Raw genomic sequence first — 21497 nt, 5'->3', positions numbered from 1 at the left:
TTAAAATATATTTCTTTAGTACAAGTAATTTTCTCACATTTCTCTTGGTAAAAAGTTGCAAAAGCTTTCCCTTTCTTCGAAAATGCTAAAACATTTCATAGTTTACCATACATATTTTCAGAAAATGATTTTTTAAAAATTTTCCTATAGGGCAGAAAACTCTTTTAAAAAGTTTTAAGTGCAAGAATTCCTTTAATTGACTACATGCATACACCCAATTTTGGTTTATGTCAGCCTCATAATAGCTTTAAAATACGTATTTGATGTAGTATAGATCAATCAAAAGCGTTAAATTTGCTTTAGTTACGGATGGACTACCTTAAACACGTAGGATGCTTTAAGTATATGGATTACATAAGCAGTTTTATTTACTATAGCATGACATTAAATATTTTTCATGTTCTGTTTTCCACTCATTAGGTTATTTTTCATGTATCCGTACATGTGATTAAAATTATCTTCTGGAAACTCCCAACTGTTCTGATTACCAATTGTTATTGTAAACAATAAGCTTAAAGTAATTAAGAATATAGACTAATATACGCAGGTGATTCAAAACTTGGAATAATGATACTCACCGCGTCTGCAGTATCATGTGAATCAGAAACAATTATCAAGTATTCTGAATGTTGATTTGCCCGTTTAATTACTAACGTCACTGCTGAAGAAAATTTACCACGTGACAAATGGTTTTCATTATATTGTATGACAAATCGATTACAACAGAACTTGTTAGCTGCTGTCTAGCATCAAAGATGAACTCCGAATACAGGTAACAAAAGGCAGGAGTGATGTCGCCGGAAAAGGTAATTTTTATTTGCTTATACATTGTAGCTCAACTTCTGATGAATAGGTGATATCAGATTTTTAGTATAGGTAAAATTCTGATACATTATCATCTCCAAATAAAATTAAGAAACGATTTTTTTCACGGTTCCAATTGTTTATTCATGTTGCATGCTAGATTATATTATAAATTGAATCGATAGCGAGGTAGCATAACGTGTGACATTAGTGATTTGATGATCCGAGATCGATTTTTATCAGCCTTGTGATTTATAGCCGAAACTCCCAAGATTGTTCTTCTCTAAACACGCTAGAACTATACCAAATCAATGATGACCTTACTTTAGAAGCAGAATACGATAAGATAACAGGGCAGTTAATTTAGCTCACAAAGCCTTTCCCGGCAGTAAAATTAATGTTTGCTTAAATATATAATCATTATGAAGATGGGTTATTAGCACATAACGCTACAGCACTGGCTGTCGATGGACTTGAGGTTATGCAATAACTATAATTATTAAACGAAAAAAATAATCCGAGCCTCTCCACGATAATTGATTTTGTGAAAAATATACGCTGAGTAAATACATACATATTTGGAACGTCATAACAGAAGCCAGGTCTTTCCTTTTGCAGCACACACACACTTCCAGGTTAATTTATATTGATCATCCATACAAACCATTTATTATTGAAATATAACGTAAAAATAACGGCTTAGGAACCACAACACTTAGATAAGCTAGCTTACATTTGAACTATATTTCTCTTTTGTAAACGGTAGTTGTGCGCAGAGGTAAGATCTACCAAGTTTTGCAGTCAGGATTATATTTTCCTTTTTTCAATTAAAAAAATATTTTATAAAACCTTTAAAAAAAGTGAAAAACATACTTTATGTAAAATGCAGAATTTAGTACAAAAAGAGACTTTGTTCTCCTAGATGGTTACGACATCTTTGATAAAATGAACGTGAAAAAAGAATGGAAAAAAATAATAGGCTGTTAAACGCGTAGCTTCATCTTATTCTTATCATATAGTAACGATAGCATAATAAGCATTTATTCCACGATACACCAGTTACAGAAAAAGTAAACTAATTTTTGTGCTAAATGCGATTACAGTAAAATAAGATACATGTATATCATAAATATTTGACATGACTTGTTTTCTTGTTAGACTTAAATTCGTGTTCCCGGTTAATCTATAAAGTTTTATTATGGATATGCTCCGCGGATTTGGATGTGTGTGTGTGTGGGTGTGCAAGGGGGGGGGGGGGTTGGTTCAGTGAAACTTTGAGTTGCAAATAGTCATGATCAAAGTTGTCGTATGAATGACCTTTTAACAACAGACAATACTAATCTTGTGTATATGACAAAACATGCAGGATTCGAAATGATATTATTTATCAAGCTAATGACAGATCCTATAGAACATCTGTTTATATCAATCACGATTTCCCTTCAGTTGATTTAGTTCATTAATTTGATAAAGAGTGCAGAACCTATTGTATGCAGTCATTAGCTCATATGGTTAATTGCTAGCTAATTAATTATCAGAAACGTTAAATAACTTTGATTATGCTTGCACGATTTTCCAACGGCCGCCACTTGAACTTACATATTGCTGCAATGTTTCTAAAATTGATGACTAAGGTGTTTTTTCTGCTATTTTTGATCCAATGGTCTTAAAGTACCATTAAAAACATATTTTGTTTCCAATTTCTGCTCGTAAGATGGTACCGCAAATAAAGAAACAATCCAAATCACTAAAAATCTAGTTTATTTGTAGATCGTACGTCTCAAAAAAGTTTCAGGTGTTTGAGGCCATGCTAGACCATACCTGTAGAATAACCGTCACGATTGGGAAATTACATGGAAACATTCAAATATTTGTATTATCATTATTTTTTTAACAGCAGCTTGACATTGTGGCAAGAAGATCTATGTTATATCGCCATGAGTTTAAGTTCACAACGAATATGCAACTTATTATTCATTTATCAACATTTTTTTTAATTTAAGAAAAAATAGTGCACAAATTGTCTGTATGCTACGAACTAAAAGTGAATCTAATTTGTTTATCGTATACCTATAACCTGAATATAAAAAAGTTGGCATAAAAAGTATTTTTCCAGACTTATGGATTTTCTGGCAGGTGCTATAGTAAATGCTATAATGACTTCACCATTAGTCAGCTCTTAACAAATGCTTCTCTACCTTTCCCATATCTTACTACAATTAAGGAGGCTGGATAATCACCAAAATACCAGATCGTCTTTAAAATTTTATATAATTATATATGATTGTATTAGCCATAAATTTTAAATTAGTAAAGACAGTTTCTTGATAGTTTCATATAAATATTTATTTCTCTCAATGAGATTAAATTAAAGTTTACTCAGTACTATACTGACCAAGGCCCCAGATTGATTCTAACCCTTGCCTTATTTCCAAAATCATCAGACGAGTACTCTATTCCACGATATCTTCGATGGCACGTTCCTGTATGTTTTGTTTTTACTTTACCTCATTAATGAATAGTTCAAAGTTGGCTTATCGATCCAGGCTGTACTCAGGCCATCGCAAAGGTCCACTTCCTCCTTTTAAGATTTGACGTATTTATTTATACGAAGATAATATTACATGTAAAAAATAAATCAATATGCATCCAGCAGTATGGTGATAAGGTTTACAATATCCACTTGATCTTAAACACCAAAGTGTTGTTTTGACACATCCTTATACAGACGATCATATAAGTTTGGGTTAATATCATGGTTTTATAATGAAACTTGACTACAGTGAGATGATAGAGGGATATTTGAGGACGTTAAGCCCACATAAAAGGTACATTGATGGAGGAAACTACGAGAACATAAGTCTTTTAGATATACGAGCCAATAGACAAATGAGTCCATGTAAACTATATCTTGTTGCCATTCTACTACACTTGAGAAAAATTGACGAATTACTACACTTGACAAGAATTGATGAATACTCATACTATAGATCTATATTTAAAAATGTTAAGGCGTACAGAGACAGATCTACGTCGTTGTGGAAAATTAGGCCTGATATCTATTATGTCTGTATTGTATTTATTTGTTACCTTGTACATTGATATATTTTCTTTAAACATTGTACAATTATCAAAACCTTTAAAGCAGAAACAACTGAGACATGGGACTCTCCATCCACCTTTTTACATATACAATGGTGCCTACATGTTATTTAAATGAAGAAAATTTAGCCATTTTACTGATCATGATGACCGACCAATTAATACATCTTCCTACGATATAAATGTTGTTACACGGTTATTAACACACAATTAGAATTGCAGATCGAACATCTTGAGGTACATTAAAACAAAGACCAAAACATTGTCAGGAGTTATTGTTCTAATACATGTACTTTCTGGCCAAATTGCTAGTGACTGAATATCAATTAAACGAAGTCACATGCAATGAAAGAGAAAAATGTCTACCAAGTATAACTTTTGTGCTCATATTCCATAATTTGACTTAATATACAATCAAGTGAAGACAGTGAAGTATGGCAAAGGTCAGGAGAGGGGCGGCGTGCCTTTTGAATTACAAATGATTTTAAAAAAAATCACCAAACAGTATCTTGTCAATTTCAACAAATTAAATGCATATATTACAATTACATAGTTTTAAGCCCCAGATTTAAAAACAAAAATCTTTTTGATAATATCTTTTAAAAGAGGGGTTCCGTTCGACTCGCCATATGCTACTGTATATGCCTGTAGTAAGTAGGGGAATCGTGACATTTTCCCGCCATATTTTTACGGATTAAGGTTGATGTCTGAAGACACATTGATCACACAGTGCTTTAAAAACCCTATTTAAAAGCATAGAAAAAAATCAATCAACGGAGCTAAATTCTTTTTCCTTCACGTTATATATCTTTTCCAGATTGCCATGGAATTTTCACTATTGATTTACCAGGCATGATGAATGTCAGCAAAGAAAAGGAGGAAGAAGACGAAATGGGATCAGATTTAACGAAACTCGAATTCGTTGGATTTATTTTCTTCGCTATTGTCAACGTTGTATGTAATGTTTTGGTCTGCATTGTGATTCGCCGAAGTCGCCGTGTACAGTCCACCACGAACTATTTCGTAGCCTCCCTCTCAATGGCCGACGTGCTCTTTTCAGTGCTAGTTATGTCCTTTGTGACTGGGGACACGCTGGCAGGAGGTTGGATTTTTTCTGATGTTATATGCCGCGTTGTTCGTTTCGTGCAATATACGTTGCCAGGAATTGTTATTTATCTTCTGCTCTCCATCTGCGCCGACAGGTACTATACAATCATTTATCCCTTGAGTTTCAAAATAAGAAGAGGCACCGCGAAGCGGATGATTATTATTAGTTCAATTGCGATCTCTATTCATTGCATCATGTGTTTATATGTTTTTCAAGAGGATCAAACAATCAGCGGAAACAGTGTATGTAGATCGTATGTAAATATCGAGGACACCAATCTTTTATTTGGTTTATACATGCTGTCGATTGTGCTGCTACAGTATGTTGTCCCAGTTGTTATTGTATCAATTCTGTATACAAAAGTCTTTCGCCATATTTGGAAAGCAAAAGACGGTTGTTGTTCTTTCCAACGAACAAGTAACATAGTTTCTCGAACAAAAGAGAACATGGTTAAGCTTCTAATGCTTACAACAGTTGTAACAGCTCTGTCTTTCTTGCCGCTATACGTGACCAGCACAATATATTGCTTTCAGAAATTCCATGCCAAGAACAACTTTATAGTCCGAATTTGTACATGGTTAGTATTCCTATGTGGATTGATCAAACCTTCATTGTATTTTGTGTACAATTCTAACTTTAGAAGAGGATGCCGGGAAATTCTGTGTTTTTCAGGTTCGCGTTGTTACAGAAGCAACACTTACGCCATAACAATTGCGCCATCTTTTGGGAAAAAGAATTTCGTTGGAGTAATGCCACCAGACAATGGAAGAGCCTCGCCAATCCGTGCCTTTGACCGTTCAACGCACTGTGATCCGAACCCTTGGGGAAACAACAATTCTGTTACGTCATATATTTGATTATATTACGTAAGCCCGCTTTAAATAATCGTTTTCTTAATGTTAAGAGTTTGTTAAAAAATATTATGTACTTTTGAATAAAACGGAATTGTTAATTTTGTCTCTCAATTACATGTACCTTAAGTTTCTCAGTAATTTGAAAATGAAATGTGTATAATGATGATACAAAATCACACACACGCACACGCACACGCACGCACGCACGCACACAAACATGGATCCGAGTAAAACGGAAACAACACCTGGTGTTTGGAGCCCATTTTGTAGAACTCTTTAAGGATTTTTTTTAGTAAAATTGTTGTTTTTTTTTGGCACAGAGTTTTTCAGAAAGACAGACTCAACCTAGCTAACACTAAAGTTAACCAACACTTAACCCTGGGTTTACTTTTGGGGTTTACCTTTTGAAAATTTGGTCCACTCGAGGTGTACTTTTGGTTTACTCGGGAATTGCTTTTGGGGTCAACTGTACACACTGAAGTGTGAATCAGACCCGTCTTTTATATTACCATTACACTGTAATTCCCACCCTTTGTATATTCCGAATACACATTTAACGTCTATTTTCAGGGTTATACTTTTGATCGGGGTTAACTCTCTGTGTCCACTCTGGGTTTATAGATTAGAAAAAAATGGGAGTGGGTCAGTTAAAATTTCCCATCTCCTTGCCATTCCGGCATCAGGTTCGTCCCTTAGTACAAAGGATTCAGCTGTTAATATGGAAAAGAATACAATTGAATGATGATAGTGTTCAAACTCCTCGTAGAAATCCTTCTACATCTAAAAACATCACACTTCCTGTTATATTAAGGCGAGGAGCATTATTTGTCATAAAAAAGAGTCAAAGGGTTTACTTAGCGGCTTTTGTTATCGCGTCACGAGAGACTTTCGATATGTCATTGGTTGTAGATAAACGCTTGGGTTAATCAATCTCATAGACGGCTCGGTTTCGCCTCGCCATCTATGAGATTGATCAACCCAATATATTTCCGTAGTGAGTCAGTAACTTTTACTGCTCGGACAACGACTGTAAAACCTTTTTTTCAATCACTATACATTAAAGATTTCCCAGCAACTTATCGCAGATGCTTGAATGTTAACACAATCTTTGTTTAAAGGGACTTGGACACGATATGACTTAAAATTTTCAATTTTTTTTTTCCATTTTCAATGTTTTTACTGAAAAATAAAGAAGTTTATAATGCTATGTCAAAATTTGAAAGTCAAATATCAAGTTATAAGCAAGTTACTGGGTTCATAATTCTTTGTTTTGTAAACAAAGCTCAAATATTGTCATTTTTACATATGTGTTGTATTGGTGTAAGTTTCAATCAAATGTATCTTTCTTTTGTTGATAATAGTATTTATGAAGATACTGAATTAGTTTAAATTGTTTTTACATGTCATTTTGTCAAGGAAATGGTAATTCTATACATTACTTTTTTTGTAAACAACTAATAAGACTCGAGCTTTGTTTACATAACAACCAATTCTTACATCTGTATCTCGCTCGTAACTTGACTTAAACATTCGATATTTTGGTCAATCATTTAAAATGCACCAGTAAAACAATTTCAACTATTTGCTAAGATTTCTTATTCTCAAATAAAGTTACAGATGAAAATGGCCAGATACACGTCAAAACCTAAACTTTAAGAATATAACAGCGGTTGTCTCCTTTCTTGACATCCAGTCAATGAAAGTCATGTGATCTGATTTGAATGTTCAGGGCCAAACAAGGATAATTTAAAGTTACGAGAAGTAAAGTTCCTTATAGCATTTGAAGTTTGTTTTGTGATATTGTTATGTTAATCCCGTGTCCAAAAAAGAAACAAAAACAGATTGTATTCCCCAACAAATTTAACAAATGCATACAAATTGGTTAAGGAACATGAAATTTCAGTGAAAAAGGCATCAAGGATATTTAAAGTGTCAGATGCTACTCTCAGAGATGGAGTTTTGCAAAAAGCTGACCCAGAGACTACAGTTTTTTGAAAAAGTCCGATGTTATTGTGTTACTGTTTATTATATTATTCAATTTATTATTAAATATTTTTAATTTATTTTCATAATTTGCTATATTGTGCAATTCGTTATTGTTAGCACTATTCTCCATTATAAACTAATGTTTAGATTGGTTTGGCCTCATAGTTTTGTTAATATCTGAGGTCACGACTCTGGGACCAGGTTTCATAATGCCGTCTCCGCATCATTGGTGCTTAAACTGCTCATTTATTTATCAAGTAAAAAATAATGAATACAGTGTAAAGTTTTATGAAGAAATAGATGTACTTTAGGTATGTTATAAATAATTCAGTGTCAAAATTTTCATTCAGTGATCAAAGTGGCAGACATTCTTTGAGTAACGACTCATGGACCTCCGAGGATATATACTTAATACATTCACACCTACATTTACAAACCCAACAAATTATTCATACTCACAGATATAACAAAACTAGAAAGAAGTTTACGTGACCCAGCCTATTTGAAAAGACCAGTTAGTATTTGAAAAATGAGAACTGGGAAATAGCTAAATATATATCATAATAATAACTCAAGTTAAAGCAATGTATCTTTATAAAGTCAAAAACGCTGAGAAGCGTTAATACAACTGTGAATTTTTGTAACGGTTTAAGTTGTATGCAAAGTCAAAACTACCATAAAGAATACAATTAATATAAAAAGTTACACTAACGTCATTAAGTTGTTTAGAAATTTAAGGCACACCGACAAAACATTCGTTAGATCGATAAAAAAATCATTTTTGAAATTATATTTCTCAGAAAAGAGACTCATAACTGCTATCAGTTCTTTATGGGGGTTTTTTTATGGTAATTTTTGATAGAAATCGGAAACTTCGTTTTAGCTGCGGACATTTCCGACCAACTGATTTTTTCTTGATATTAATTGATGCAATATACAATTACATGTTTCTATAAATTCATGTTTAAGACGGCCATCTTAACTCTAAATATATTTGATGAAAAGAATATGTACAGAAATTAAGAACTATGGATGTTTTTAATATCTACAAATCAACTGTCAATCCAATTCAACATTTTCTCTACAATAACATTAAAACAAGAAATTAAAACAAAGTAGTGAAACTCGTGAAGACGGACGAACGGACAAAGTGATCCCTATCGTCCGTAACTTTGTTTGATTTAAAGTTGTGAAAATTATGGAACCTCCTTTTTTAGGCGAGATAATAAGGAACTAATGAAATTATTGAGAATTTCTTTTTAAAAATCTTCAACTCAAGAGTCTTTTAGCCAGGAAAGCGGTATCTTACATGTATGTGAAAGCACCTGCAGGTTGGGTAGATTCAACGTTGTGAAAATCATGGCCCCAGGAGGTAGCTAGGGTAGGGCCACAATGGGGTCGAATTTTTTCATAGGAATACATGTATATAGAGTAACTCTTAACAATCTTCTTCTCAGACACTAATCAGCAAGGAAAGATGAATTTTGTGTGGAAGCATCCCCAGGTCAGGTTCAAGTGTATTAAAATCATGATCCCTGGGGTAAGGTGTGGCCACATTGGGGTGAGGGTCGAATTTCTACCTAGGAATGTATAGTGTAAATCTTTAGAAAAAATCTTCTACTCAGAAACTTATCAGCCAGGAAAGCTATAATTTGTATGGAAGCCTTTTCAGGTAGGTAGATTAAAGCCGTCTGTCAATAAATGTTTTATATTTTTGACTTCTCCAAGACCAATATGCCGATATCAACCAAACTTAGCACAATGCATCCTTAGAAAGACTTATCCTTAGAAAATACGGATTCAAGTCTGTTAAAATAAAAATTGACGCCCTCATTTAAAGGAAGATAATTAAATATCAATGACAATTTATTGGTATTTTTAAAAAATCTTCTTCTTAAAAACCATTTGGCCAGAAATATTAAAACTTCTTGGGAATATATAGAGTTAACCTTTAAAGAATCTTCTTGCCTGAAACCGATCAGCCTGAAACACTGTAACTTGTGTGGAAGCAGCCTCGGGTAGGGTAGATTCTGTAATCAACAAATCTAACCTATAAATCTACACAAAACTTAAAAATTCTTGATCTTCACACGGTGTTAAAAATTGGATGTAGGATGATAATCCATGTATCAAAAGTTGTTTAAGATCTCCCCGAGAACTGCAATGCTGTATATATGATAAGAGTGTAAAATCATCCTGTTACAAAGGGGCTCAACGATAAACATTGTAGCATTGATTCATGATTTTTTGAAAGATACAGTCTCATAACTGCAGCGATGTGTGCATACGAATTTTCATAAAGCGCGTTACGAAACTGTGTATGATCACATCGCTGCAGTTATAGCGCGTTATGAAACTTTGAATGCACACACTGCTGCAATTATGAGACTGTATCTTTAAAAAAATCATGATTTAATGCTTTTATTTACATTTTTTAACCATCTTCTTGCCTTGTCCTCAAAAGTGACTTACACCTAAAAATTCCTATCTTATACTAAGGGTAATTTTATATTAATGAAAGAGAAACTGTAACAGCTACATGCGTGAACTTTGATTTTCGCTTGTGACTTGCAGTTTACAGCGGGCAACGTTTGTGACGTCATAATACAACTCGTCATTTTATCCTTTGAGTACCAATGAAATATTGGTATGCCAAAGAACCTTAAGTAATTAAAAGTGGAAGGATTATTATTTTAGGGCTTTCCAAAATCCAGCAACTAAATCTTGCAACAATTACAGTTTCGAATGTTTCTTTAAGTCTTATGCGAATGTTGACAATGTGTACTACCTGGAGACAGGGGAGCTTTTTAGCTGTGTCAGAGATATCCCAGTCCCAAATTTTTATGTTGGCAATAAAGAACATATAGAGTGTTCTTTTTTTTCAAGACTTGCAATAAGTAAAACTCTCGCCGTTTCCATGATTGTTTATGAATAATTTCTGGAGATATTCAATAATATCAAGATGATACGATTCAAAATCTATTATTCTTAAAATATTTGAGGCCTTTTGATTATTCAAAAAAAAAAATTCGTTAAAACTCTGTCAGTTTTTGTCAAAATTATGTCGGGAAGAGACCTGTTACATTTTACATTGTTGCTTCAGGAGGCATATCTATACCTGTAAATGAAGAAATACCATTTAGATATATTTCCTTTAGCTCATTCCTGACGTATCGAAAGTGCTAACTATGTTCAAAACAGTTAATTGCAATTAGTCGTTCGTGTTTTTATAGCTGTTGCATAAATTTAGGGTGTTATAAAACTAAAGGCTATCTTCTTTAAATATAACTAGAGGTACTGTGAGCAAGCTCACAATTCATACCCCCTGCTAAGAAAAAATCATAACTCATGTATTTTTTCTATTATAGAAAATATTGGATGAATCTATTTCACCGACCATTTTCTATAAATAACAACTGCTCTATTTTTAAAAACTGTTAATGCTAATATGAGTACTCAAACCAGTTTCTATTCTTTAAATTCCATTTTAGTTCAAGTTAACTGTTAATGCATGAGGACATTTGCATCCTTATGTTAACAAACATTACTCGAATCAAACAAAATTCCACATGTCAAGCAGCCATTTAATATAAATATTTTAATTATTGGTATACTGAGCCCGATTTTTTTTTATATTAAACAATGACCTTGAACTCCTCAATTGACCTTGGGTCAAGGTCATGGTACACCCTCAGGTTATAAGCAATCTTGATGTGAATTAAGAACTGCTATTATTTGTCCATTAGAAAGATATGGACTGGACATGGTTTGCACCTTTCTGCCAGTGACCTTGGCCTTGCCCGAATGACCTTGGGTCAAGGTCATGACACACCCTTAGGCCATAAGCAATCTTTGTGTGAACTGAGAACTTCCAATGTTTCTCCATAAGATATGGACCGGACACGAATTTTGCACTTTTTCTGCCAGTGACCCTGACCTTGCCCGTATGAACTTGGTTCAAGGTCATGACACACCTTTAGGTCATAAGCAAACTTTGTGTGAAGTAAGAACTTCCAAATGTTTCTCCATAAGAAAGATATGAACCGGACACGAATTTTGCACTTTTTCTGTCAGTGACCTTGACGGAATGATCTTGGTTCAAGAACATAACACACCCTTAGGTCAAAAACAATCTTTGTGTGAAGTAAGAACTTCCAATGTTTATCCTTGAGAAAGATATGGACCGGACAAGAATTTGGCACTTTCTCTGTCAGTGACCTTGACCGAATGACCTTGGTTCAAGGTCATGACATACCCTTAGGTCATAAACAATCTTTGAGTGAAGTAAGAACTTCCAATGTTTCTCCATAAGAAAGATATGGACCGGACACGAATTGAACAGACAGACGGACGGACGGACGGACAAGGTGATTCCTATATCCCCCCCCCCCCAAACTTCGTTTGCGGGGGGTATAATTGAGCAGGTGACACAGCTAATTTTCCTGTGTGGTTTATTATAAGGTGTTACATAAAAATAAGGTGTTATATAACAAAAAGTTATGTTCTTTAAATGTACTTCAGCGTTAATAATGTATTACATAAAAAATCAGCTGGAAGGTATTAAAAATTTTATAATTTACTTAAACATTTAATGACATGTCGTCTAAAGGTAACAGTCGAAGGCTGATATCTGATATTCAAGTTAAGGTCAAGATCTAGTAGATACGATTGGCCCATGGGCCTTTTTGGTCACCAAAGTAACTGCAATGTGGCCTTTTCAATGTTTATTCATGTGCATTATCATAACAGGCCTAATGAAGTTATATCTAACATTCAAGAATTGTTTAATTCAATACACTTATAAATTAAAAAAAAAAAGTTAACAAGTGAAAAGCTGTCAATGTATGGAGGGTAATCGTGTTCAAAAATCCAGACATGTAAACTTGTGAATCCGAATATGTAATCGTGTTGATGTGTGAGCCTGAGCATGAATATGTGTAATTCTGATCGTGTAACCTATAAAACTCGGACATAAACACGTGTAAGATTTGACTCAGTTCCTTCGCATGATGCACATTTTGCAACTTTATTGTTCACATTAGTTAATTAAACCTTCAACTTTGCACACTTTCAATCCATAGTTTCTGCGTTTGTAACTTCAGGCTCGGCAATAGCACATCTGACATGATACAAATTGACAAATGTAAAGTCTACAAGTTTGTCGAATTTTGACATGACCTTATATGGCAACTGCCTTGCTGCGGGAAAAGGCATGCCGTAACCGCCGGACCGGAATGAACGAAAAATAAACATAATATTCAGCTAAACTGTTGCAACAAGCTTTTAATGAACGACACCTTTTCTATCAAAAACACCGGTATTATATTAAGAAAAACAAATTGAGGTATGATTGAAACTGGACCAAACAGGAAGAGGTTCATGTAGAAAAAAAAATCGTTGCCGATTTGACGAATGCGCTAATTTCCGTAATATAATTCTTGTGGTATTATAAAAGGAAATGCCTAATATCTTATATCTCAAAAAAAAAATTGACATGTAATTTAAACTGGAATATAAGTAAATGCGTACTCTTTTCTAGAAATGAGACGGATCAAAAAATTTCCTAAGGGGGTAAATATATTTTGAGCGGCATGGGGTTCGAAGACCGCCGTGAGGTCCCATGTAACTCCATTGCTTCTGAATTCTAAGAATTTCGAGAGTGAAATTTTAACCGGGTTTCCGATTATTGAAATAGTAAAAATTGCAGGCGGGCGAGTGGCTGTCAAAAAGGTACCCTTATTGTACCGATAACTCCTCGAACAGTTTTCAAGATAGGAAGTTGTTCTTTTGCAGATCATTTATACGTACATATGTATATATCAGAAGTATGCAAATTGCTAGGATTTTGATTTCTGATAATTTATAAAAATATCAGCTGTTGAACTTAGTCATTTTTGGGCAAAATCATTGCATATAGAGTACCCCATTTTTACTCTTGTAATTTTTTGAATTAGTTAGAATAAACGACCTGCAAGGATTTAGTAATTTTTCGCGGAAAAATTTATGTTACTTTACGTGTATTTATACTTTTTGTTGTTGTGTAAGTGAAAGATAAATAATAACACAATCTTCAATAATAATAAAAAAAAGAAGTGCATACTAGTCATTTTTGTGCGTCGTAAATTGAAGTTTTACTATGGGAGGCACTGTAGCTCAAAGATCGTCCATCTGTATTTTTAAACAGGGAGCTACAGACCTGCAGCTAGTTCACAAGTGGCCGTAAAGCTGTATTATACTAGCTCTCCAGAAAATTTTTATCAGCCAACTTCACAAAGTGAGTCTTTATTGAACCGACATTCAGGACGTCATACTCAATCCCGTAATAATTGCTTAAAATAATTTTTTTAAAAATGTCAATTTTTACCTTCATGATAGGCTTTTTTTCCTATATATTGCCGACCATGCAAAGAAACAATTCTTAAAATAATTTATACACATTTTAATTTCACGATAACTTTGCAACTCAGCTGACGGACCCCGTGTAATTTTTCGCGTGGGGGGGGGGGGGGGTCTTGTCACAACTTTTTGGTAGCGAAAAGGTTACATTTGGAGATATTTTCTTAATTCAGCCGAGGCCTATACTTTAACAATTTGCTGCATGTACTCTAATAACAGTGGCGTCGGAAGCAAATTGAAGGGGGGGGGGGGGCTAAACTAATCATGAAAAATATTGACAAGAATTCCCATAATCATGAAAATTCTAATCCGTGGGGGAGGGTATACCAATAACTCCAATCTTACCTGTCCAATTTTTCCCCCCCAATCATGAAATTCCTAATCCGTGGTGGTGGTGGGGGGGGGGGGGGGGGGGCTAGTATACCTACTTTGACTCTAATTTTCAATAAACTATTAATAATTCATTCTCTTTAAGGTCTTTTAAGGAACAATTTTGTTGTTTGTTGCGAGGAAAAAGTAGGGTGGGGGGGGGGGGGTTGAGTCCTCCTTGTTGCTATGTTCCTAATGGTTAGGCCTAACTTGGCAAAAAAGTGGGGGGGGGGGGGGGGGGGGGACTTACCCCCCCCCCCCCCCTCCCGGTTCAGACGCCTATGAATAAAAATGCGTATATATCTTTATACACGTGTATTCAAACAAAGTCATTAAATGTAATTTTTTTCAGTTCTAAGAGGATATCTGAAGCCGATCGAATTCTTTACTCGCATCTTTTATACATTCTCTTGATTAAATGTACACCAATCTCATAATTGAATTTTCCGAAAAATAATACTCTATGAAATGTTGTTATCCAGAGATAATATGATTATAGGCTTACCTAATATTTTTTTTTTATTTATTCCGTCCCTATTCCGGCGATTACGGCATGCCTTTACCTGCAGCTAACCTTTTTCTATCAGTGACGTCACTGTTTCCATATAAGGTCATGTCAAAATTCGACAAACTTGTAGACTTTACATTTGTCAATTTGTATCATGTCAGATGTGCTATTGCCGAGCCTGAAGTTACAAATGCAGAAACTACGGATTGAAAGTGTGCAAAGTTGAAGGTTTAATTAACTAATGTAAACAATAAAGTTGCAAAATGTGCATCATGTGAAGGAACTGAGTCAAATCTTACACGTGTTTATGCCCGAGTTTTATAGGTTACACGATCAGAATTACACATATTCATGCTCAGGCTCACACATCAACACGATTGCATATTCGGATTTACAAGATTACATGTCTGGATTTTTGAACACGATTACCCTCCATATCAATGTGACTACAAAGCGGGTTTTCTTTTATGGTCAGACGCGACTTATCTTCCATGTTTTCTTTTTTTTCCCTATCTCCACAATGTGAAGATTTCCACTTTATAATTTTAAAATTATATTTTTATGCTATATGTTATCATTTTTTTATTTAAATTGAAAATGTATAGTACAGCTTTATTTATAAGCATTCAAATGCATTTTGCATGCTATTTAAAAAAAAATTCGAAATAGTCTAGCTCCTAGAGGAGCCTGGTAATGTACCCTTAATTTTGGGGGATTAACAGGTTTAGATGTTAATTAATAAGGAATAAAAATATATGGGAAAATAATATATAATTGAGGAACGTCTTGTGTGTCCTTATGTGAACTGTATCCATAATCCATGTCAACCCTGAATTGATAAACACTAACTACCATATCCAGTGATATTGAGTACCCATGACATGCAATATTTTGCAAAAATGACTTAGTTCACAAGCTGGTATTTTTGGTTGTTTTTTTTTTTTGTGTTTTGTTGTTTTTTTTTTTTATAAATTATCAAAATTCTAGCAATATGCAAACAATATGGAAACCCTATTCGCAATATTTTTGCCGAAACATGAAAAGGTTCAACAGCTGGTCTTCTTTCATGAATAGTAAGAAATCATCAAATTCCTAGCAAGATTCACACATCTAATATATGTACAATTGATCTGCAAAAGAACAATTTCCTATCTTGAAAACTGTAGGAGGAGTTATCCGTACAATGAGGGTACACTTTTGGCAGCCGACCGCCCGCCCGTCATTTTAATAAGCGGATTTTTTCGTTGGAAAACCCGGTTAAAATTTGTATCATAACATTAAGTGACATAATTGAGTAAACCTTTAGTACAAAAAATATCGGTATAACTACACCACCATACCCTATATAATCAATACAGTCCTGCCTAACACCAGAACCCCTGATCCAGAGATCATTACAAACATAATTTTGGATGAGGCACCCTTTCTCATCATAACTACATGTATGTACTTAGTTCATCGGAATAATACCCTAGAGCAGAGAAGATTTTCAGAAAAAATATGCAATGATTTAGATCCCCACTCTAACACTACAACCCCTAACCCAGGGGCTATGAACTTTCAATATTTTTGACGAGACACTTTTCCTCATCCTACTGTGTACTTATAGTTCATCAGCTAAAACCGTCAGAAGCAAAGACGAAGATTTTCACAGAATGCACGTTCACCATATATTCAATAGAGCCCCGCCCATACACATGAATCCTGACCCAAGGGCCCAGAAATTCACAATCTTAGAAGAGGCATTCTTACTCTTCATTTCTATGTACTAAGGTCATCTGCCTATTTTAGGAACACAAATGACGATTTTAGAAGAATTAATGCATTTTCTCTATGTTATCAATAGAGCCCCGTCTTAACACAGCGGCAATGAAAATCGCAATTTTGGGAGAGGCATTCTTCCAAACCATTACTTTAGTTAATGGGCTTAATACCAGGAATCATAGGAGAAGATTTCGGAACAATAATTTCATTTTCACTATAAAATCATCAAAGCCATGCTCTACCACTATAAAAACTGACACAGGGGCCATGGAATCACAATTTTGGAAGAGGCATTCTTTCTTCTCATTACTATATATTTTATTTGGTAATTTTCAGGATCATAGGAGAAATTTTTTAGAAGATTTAATGCATTTATTCGATATAATCAATAGAGGCCCGCCCTAACACCAGAACCCGTGACTCGGGGGCCATGCAATTCACAATTTTGAAAGAAGTACTTTTCCTCATCCTTTCTATATACTTATTTCATTGGCTAAATACACAGGAGCAGAGGAAAAGATGTTAAAAAAAGTAATTGGATTTTCAATAAATCATCATTACAGCCCTACTATTATCTCAGAACCCTTGACCCAAGGACTAAGAAATTCATAACAACTTTCTGAACGAAGCACAGTTACACGTGTATGCTAAATCTTTTACAGACATAAGATATCCATCATTAAATTGCTTGGGATCCAGAGATGGTACAGTTTTACCAATTTACAGACAATTTAGAACATCAAAAAGTTGTTTATAGTGAACACAAACGCTTACATGGACTTAGGTAGTACGAAACACCCCTGAAATTATTTATTTGAAATATTTTCTCAAATACAGAAAATAATAACTTAATATGATGTAAAAATAATTTTCAATCTATTATCTTAAGAATAAATATATGAATCATACCCATCAATTACTCAAGGCTAAAAAAATTTGAGATACAACGTATTTTGATAATTTTGAATCATCGATTGGATGGACTGGTGTTCATATGATTTTAGTGTAATTTAGCCTTATATCATTATAAATGCGTAACTTCTGCTCTTTTCAAAGTAAAGATCTGACATTTGGACACAACCACCACCAGTGTTTATACTTTATGTCAAACAAATTTCAAGGTCATATCAACAGGTCAAATATGATGACGTCATCTAGGATTTTTATGAATTTTTACCTCCGACAAACATACCTTAAACCTTAATCAATCAAAAACCAATGGTTCAATTTTCTTTGTTTTGATATATTTTAATAACAGGGTAATGGCAACTATACTGTAAAATTTAATTTAAATTTGAATTATACATTCCATATTTAGATACTGTTAAGTGCAGCAAATTTTCGTCTCAAAAGAGAATTTACAAGCGCTAATTTTACATTATATCGCATTAGAAATAATTATAAACTACCCGTTAGAATTCATTTCAAAATCTTTTAAGTAACAAGAAGGTCTCCTTTATAAATAGCAACACAAATATTTGTAATATCTTGAAAAATAACTTAATGGCATAAGATATTATAACAATGACTATTTCATTTTACACTCCACTAAAAGGAGATTCAAATGGTCTGTTTGGGGCGATGTGGGCAAAAATTGTGAGGTCAGATGTTTTACAAATTTTACATATTTAAAGATTTCATTCCAAAGAAAAAAATATATAAATTTCAAAAAAAATTGAATTACAGGAAATATCTAGCTTATCTGTTTTGTACTACCTTTAATTTTAGTCACCAGCAACACCAACGCGAATAATAGTTAATATTTATTTGCCCATCAAGGCTAAACGCCATGATGTTACCATGTTAAGAATGAGTGGGTTAGTGTGATGAACATGAATTCATGTAATTGCATTCATGAGAGGTGTTTATTTTAAACGGAAGATCTAGAACGTGTATTTTGCAAATTTGTTTGCAAACTTTAAAGGGGCATAGTCACGATTTTGGTAAAAAATTATTTGTCCGATTTTAATGTAAACAATGCTTCGGTAAGGCATTTTTAATAGGCAACTAAAATTTGAGAATCATCTGTTGAGTTACAAGCGAGTTACACAGCTTACAATTCTTTGCTATGCAAACAAAGCTTTTGTTTACATTTTGAATGTTGAATTGAAAATTGCAGTTTTAAGCCTGAAATGATTGTCTTAAACGTTAGAAACTGTTTATTTGTGCTTAAAAGGAAAAAGACGATAGACAAATCAGCTTGAAAAAGATATTTTACTGGTATATTGAACCTACTTAAACAAAAACAGGACACGAGCCTTGTTTACATGACAAAGAATTGTGAGCCTTGGATCTGGCTCAAAACTCTACGACTGACTCTCAAATTTCACATGATTATTAGAAATACATACCTAAAGCATTGTAAATAATTAAACAGTAAAATTGAATTTGACCAAAATATTGACCAAGCCCCTTTAATTGACCTTTGCTGATCTTTTTTCAACTGGCAAGTTGAACTGACTACCAAATTGATTTCATGATTATTTGTCCGTTGTTTTGGACTTTTTCTTATTATAAATATTTTTTTTAATATCATAACTTATATCAAAAGAATATTCCTAATATCCTTCCTTTGGCATTAATCACTGTCACAGTAAATACAGCATCAAGACTAAAATGCACGTGTATTTAAATTCGAATAACCGGATAATCCGTCGAAACGAATTGCACGTTACCGATTAGCAGTTTTGAAATCGAATACCTTCAATAGAATTTATTGTATTTTGATTATAATTTATTTCAAATGATAACGATTGGTGAAAAATACTGAACATTGAGATTTTTTTTTCAATTTCAACTATGAGGACATTTAAAAGTGTCTCTCTTCCTCAGAGATGGGGCAGTACAGGAGTACAGTAATGGTGGTGAGCCCAATGATCACAAAAATCACATTTGCTCCACTTTTAAACAGTTTTGAAGCTCTTTCGGCTGACAATCATGACACATACAATACTTTTTTTCATCTGCGATGCTGTCTCTACCATTCGTCTCATATTTTGACAGAAGCAGGATTGGTCTTTTCTCTTCATTTCTTATGGGCTTTAGCCTTCTCCTTTTTCTGTGATTTTATCCCCCTATTCAATCTTTTTTGCTACTAGATCCCAGTATTGTTTTCTATTTATTTACATAGATTGCAGGGTGTTTGTGTTTGTTTTTTTTCTAGATAAACTGCCAGAGAGAGGCAAATCGTTTTACGTTTTTTTTTTAAAAATTGAGGTAGTTCTGACGACAATATTAACGGCTTGTAGATTGGAAAGTATGATGATCATTATGCTGGTAAAAAATCAAGGATGGTACAATGTCAGAATCGTGAATCATGTCTTTGTTAATTGGGTCTAAAAACAGAGGTCAGATTTCGGGTAACATGGCCCTCATGTATGATCTACATATAGCAGCAAGTTCAGCTTGTACTTTGTGATGTGAATTCCTTGATTATTCTGGATGTCCAGCAGCGGTCGGTCTTTGTTGTACATTTCTTTCATTTAACCGAACACGACGACATTTAGAGCTTTGGTCAGATGTGTGTGGGGGTTAAACAAAGAGTAAGTTGTTGTGTATCTTCGTCCATTCGGTCAAAGTAAGGTTCACATTGGATTAATGCCTATCATGTCATACAGTACATGAATTGGCTGTTCAAAAGACCTCATGTGCTTGATAAATAGGTTAATTATGTACTACAGGAATAGCTGGCTGTAAGACCTTCCAGATTCCAACATTCCATCCTTTGCTTTTGGTGCTGCAATTTTCATTTAATCTTGATTCCACATTTTACATTGAACACATGGTCAATCATAATTTTCTAAGAGAGTTGCAAGGAGCAGTGATGGTTATCTATGAAGATATATTAGATTCAACTACTTGGGGTCATCTTTGCTAGCCAAGGGTTTTCGGTCCACTTTGCTCCCCACAAACCCTTGGCGGATTTCATTGCGAAAACTCGGTGACGAGCTCATACATGTCATACACATGTGTTTTCTTTTAAAGTTTATATTTACAAGCACTGCAATTGGATCAGCTACTCGCAGCTGAAGCAAATCATAAAACGGAGCTCGTCACCGAGTTTTCGCAATGAAATCCGCCAAGGGTTTGTGGGGAGCAAAGTGGACCGAAAACCCTTTGCTAGCGAAGATGACTTGGGGTTTACTGTTCTTGTTTCAAATAATTTTTCATGAAGAATATTCTGTATTGCATCCTGTCTCGTCAATGTTATAAGCTTTCAAATTTGTCATGGATATTGCTTAGTGAGGATGGTATGCAATCCTTTTAAGTTTATTTTTTATTTTTTTTTGATAATGACATTGCTCTATTCATTACAAATGATAGTTGTAAGGGAACTTAAAAATCCTTCCATCTGCTCAGAAATCCATAAAACCAGCAATTGAGGAGAAGGGACCCGGAATCTTTGCTCTTGATGTTTTTCTCTAGAGAAACTGCATAGTCCCTAGCCAGTGACTTGATTTCGACTTCGTTGTACGCATAGCTAATGCAATTTATGTATTTGATGTGGTCCATAAATGCCTTTTCCTCGTCTGCAATGAAGTTTGTAGAATAGTCAACAACAATCTCGAGAAACTTTCTCCTTTTTGTATCTTAGAGTTTGTTTGTA

The 21497-nt window shown here is 34.1% G+C and overlaps 1 protein-coding gene across 1 annotated transcript; it reads left to right on the top strand.

Annotated features, from left to right (window-relative positions):
* Positions 1-701: 701 nt before the first annotated feature.
* On the top strand, positions 702-5953 carry LOC128162755 (probable G-protein coupled receptor 19). The gene is made up of 2 exons (XM_052826120.1): positions 702-806; positions 4724-5953. Exon 2 carries the CDS (start codon positions 4759-4761, stop codon positions 5869-5871), a length of 1113 nt encoding a protein of 370 aa, XP_052682080.1. The 5' UTR covers positions 702-806; positions 4724-4758; the 3' UTR covers positions 5872-5953.
* Positions 5954-21497: the final 15544 nt, after the last annotated feature.

The sequence above is a fragment of the Crassostrea angulata genome, chromosome 1 (assembly GCF_025612915.1).
Source record: "Crassostrea angulata isolate pt1a10 chromosome 1, ASM2561291v2, whole genome shotgun sequence".
NCBI classification, from domain to species: Eukaryota; Metazoa; Mollusca; class Bivalvia; order Ostreida; family Ostreidae; genus Magallana; species Magallana angulata.
The sequence above is the reverse complement of the archived record's forward strand: the minus strand, read 5'-3'. Positions and strand labels throughout refer to the sequence as shown.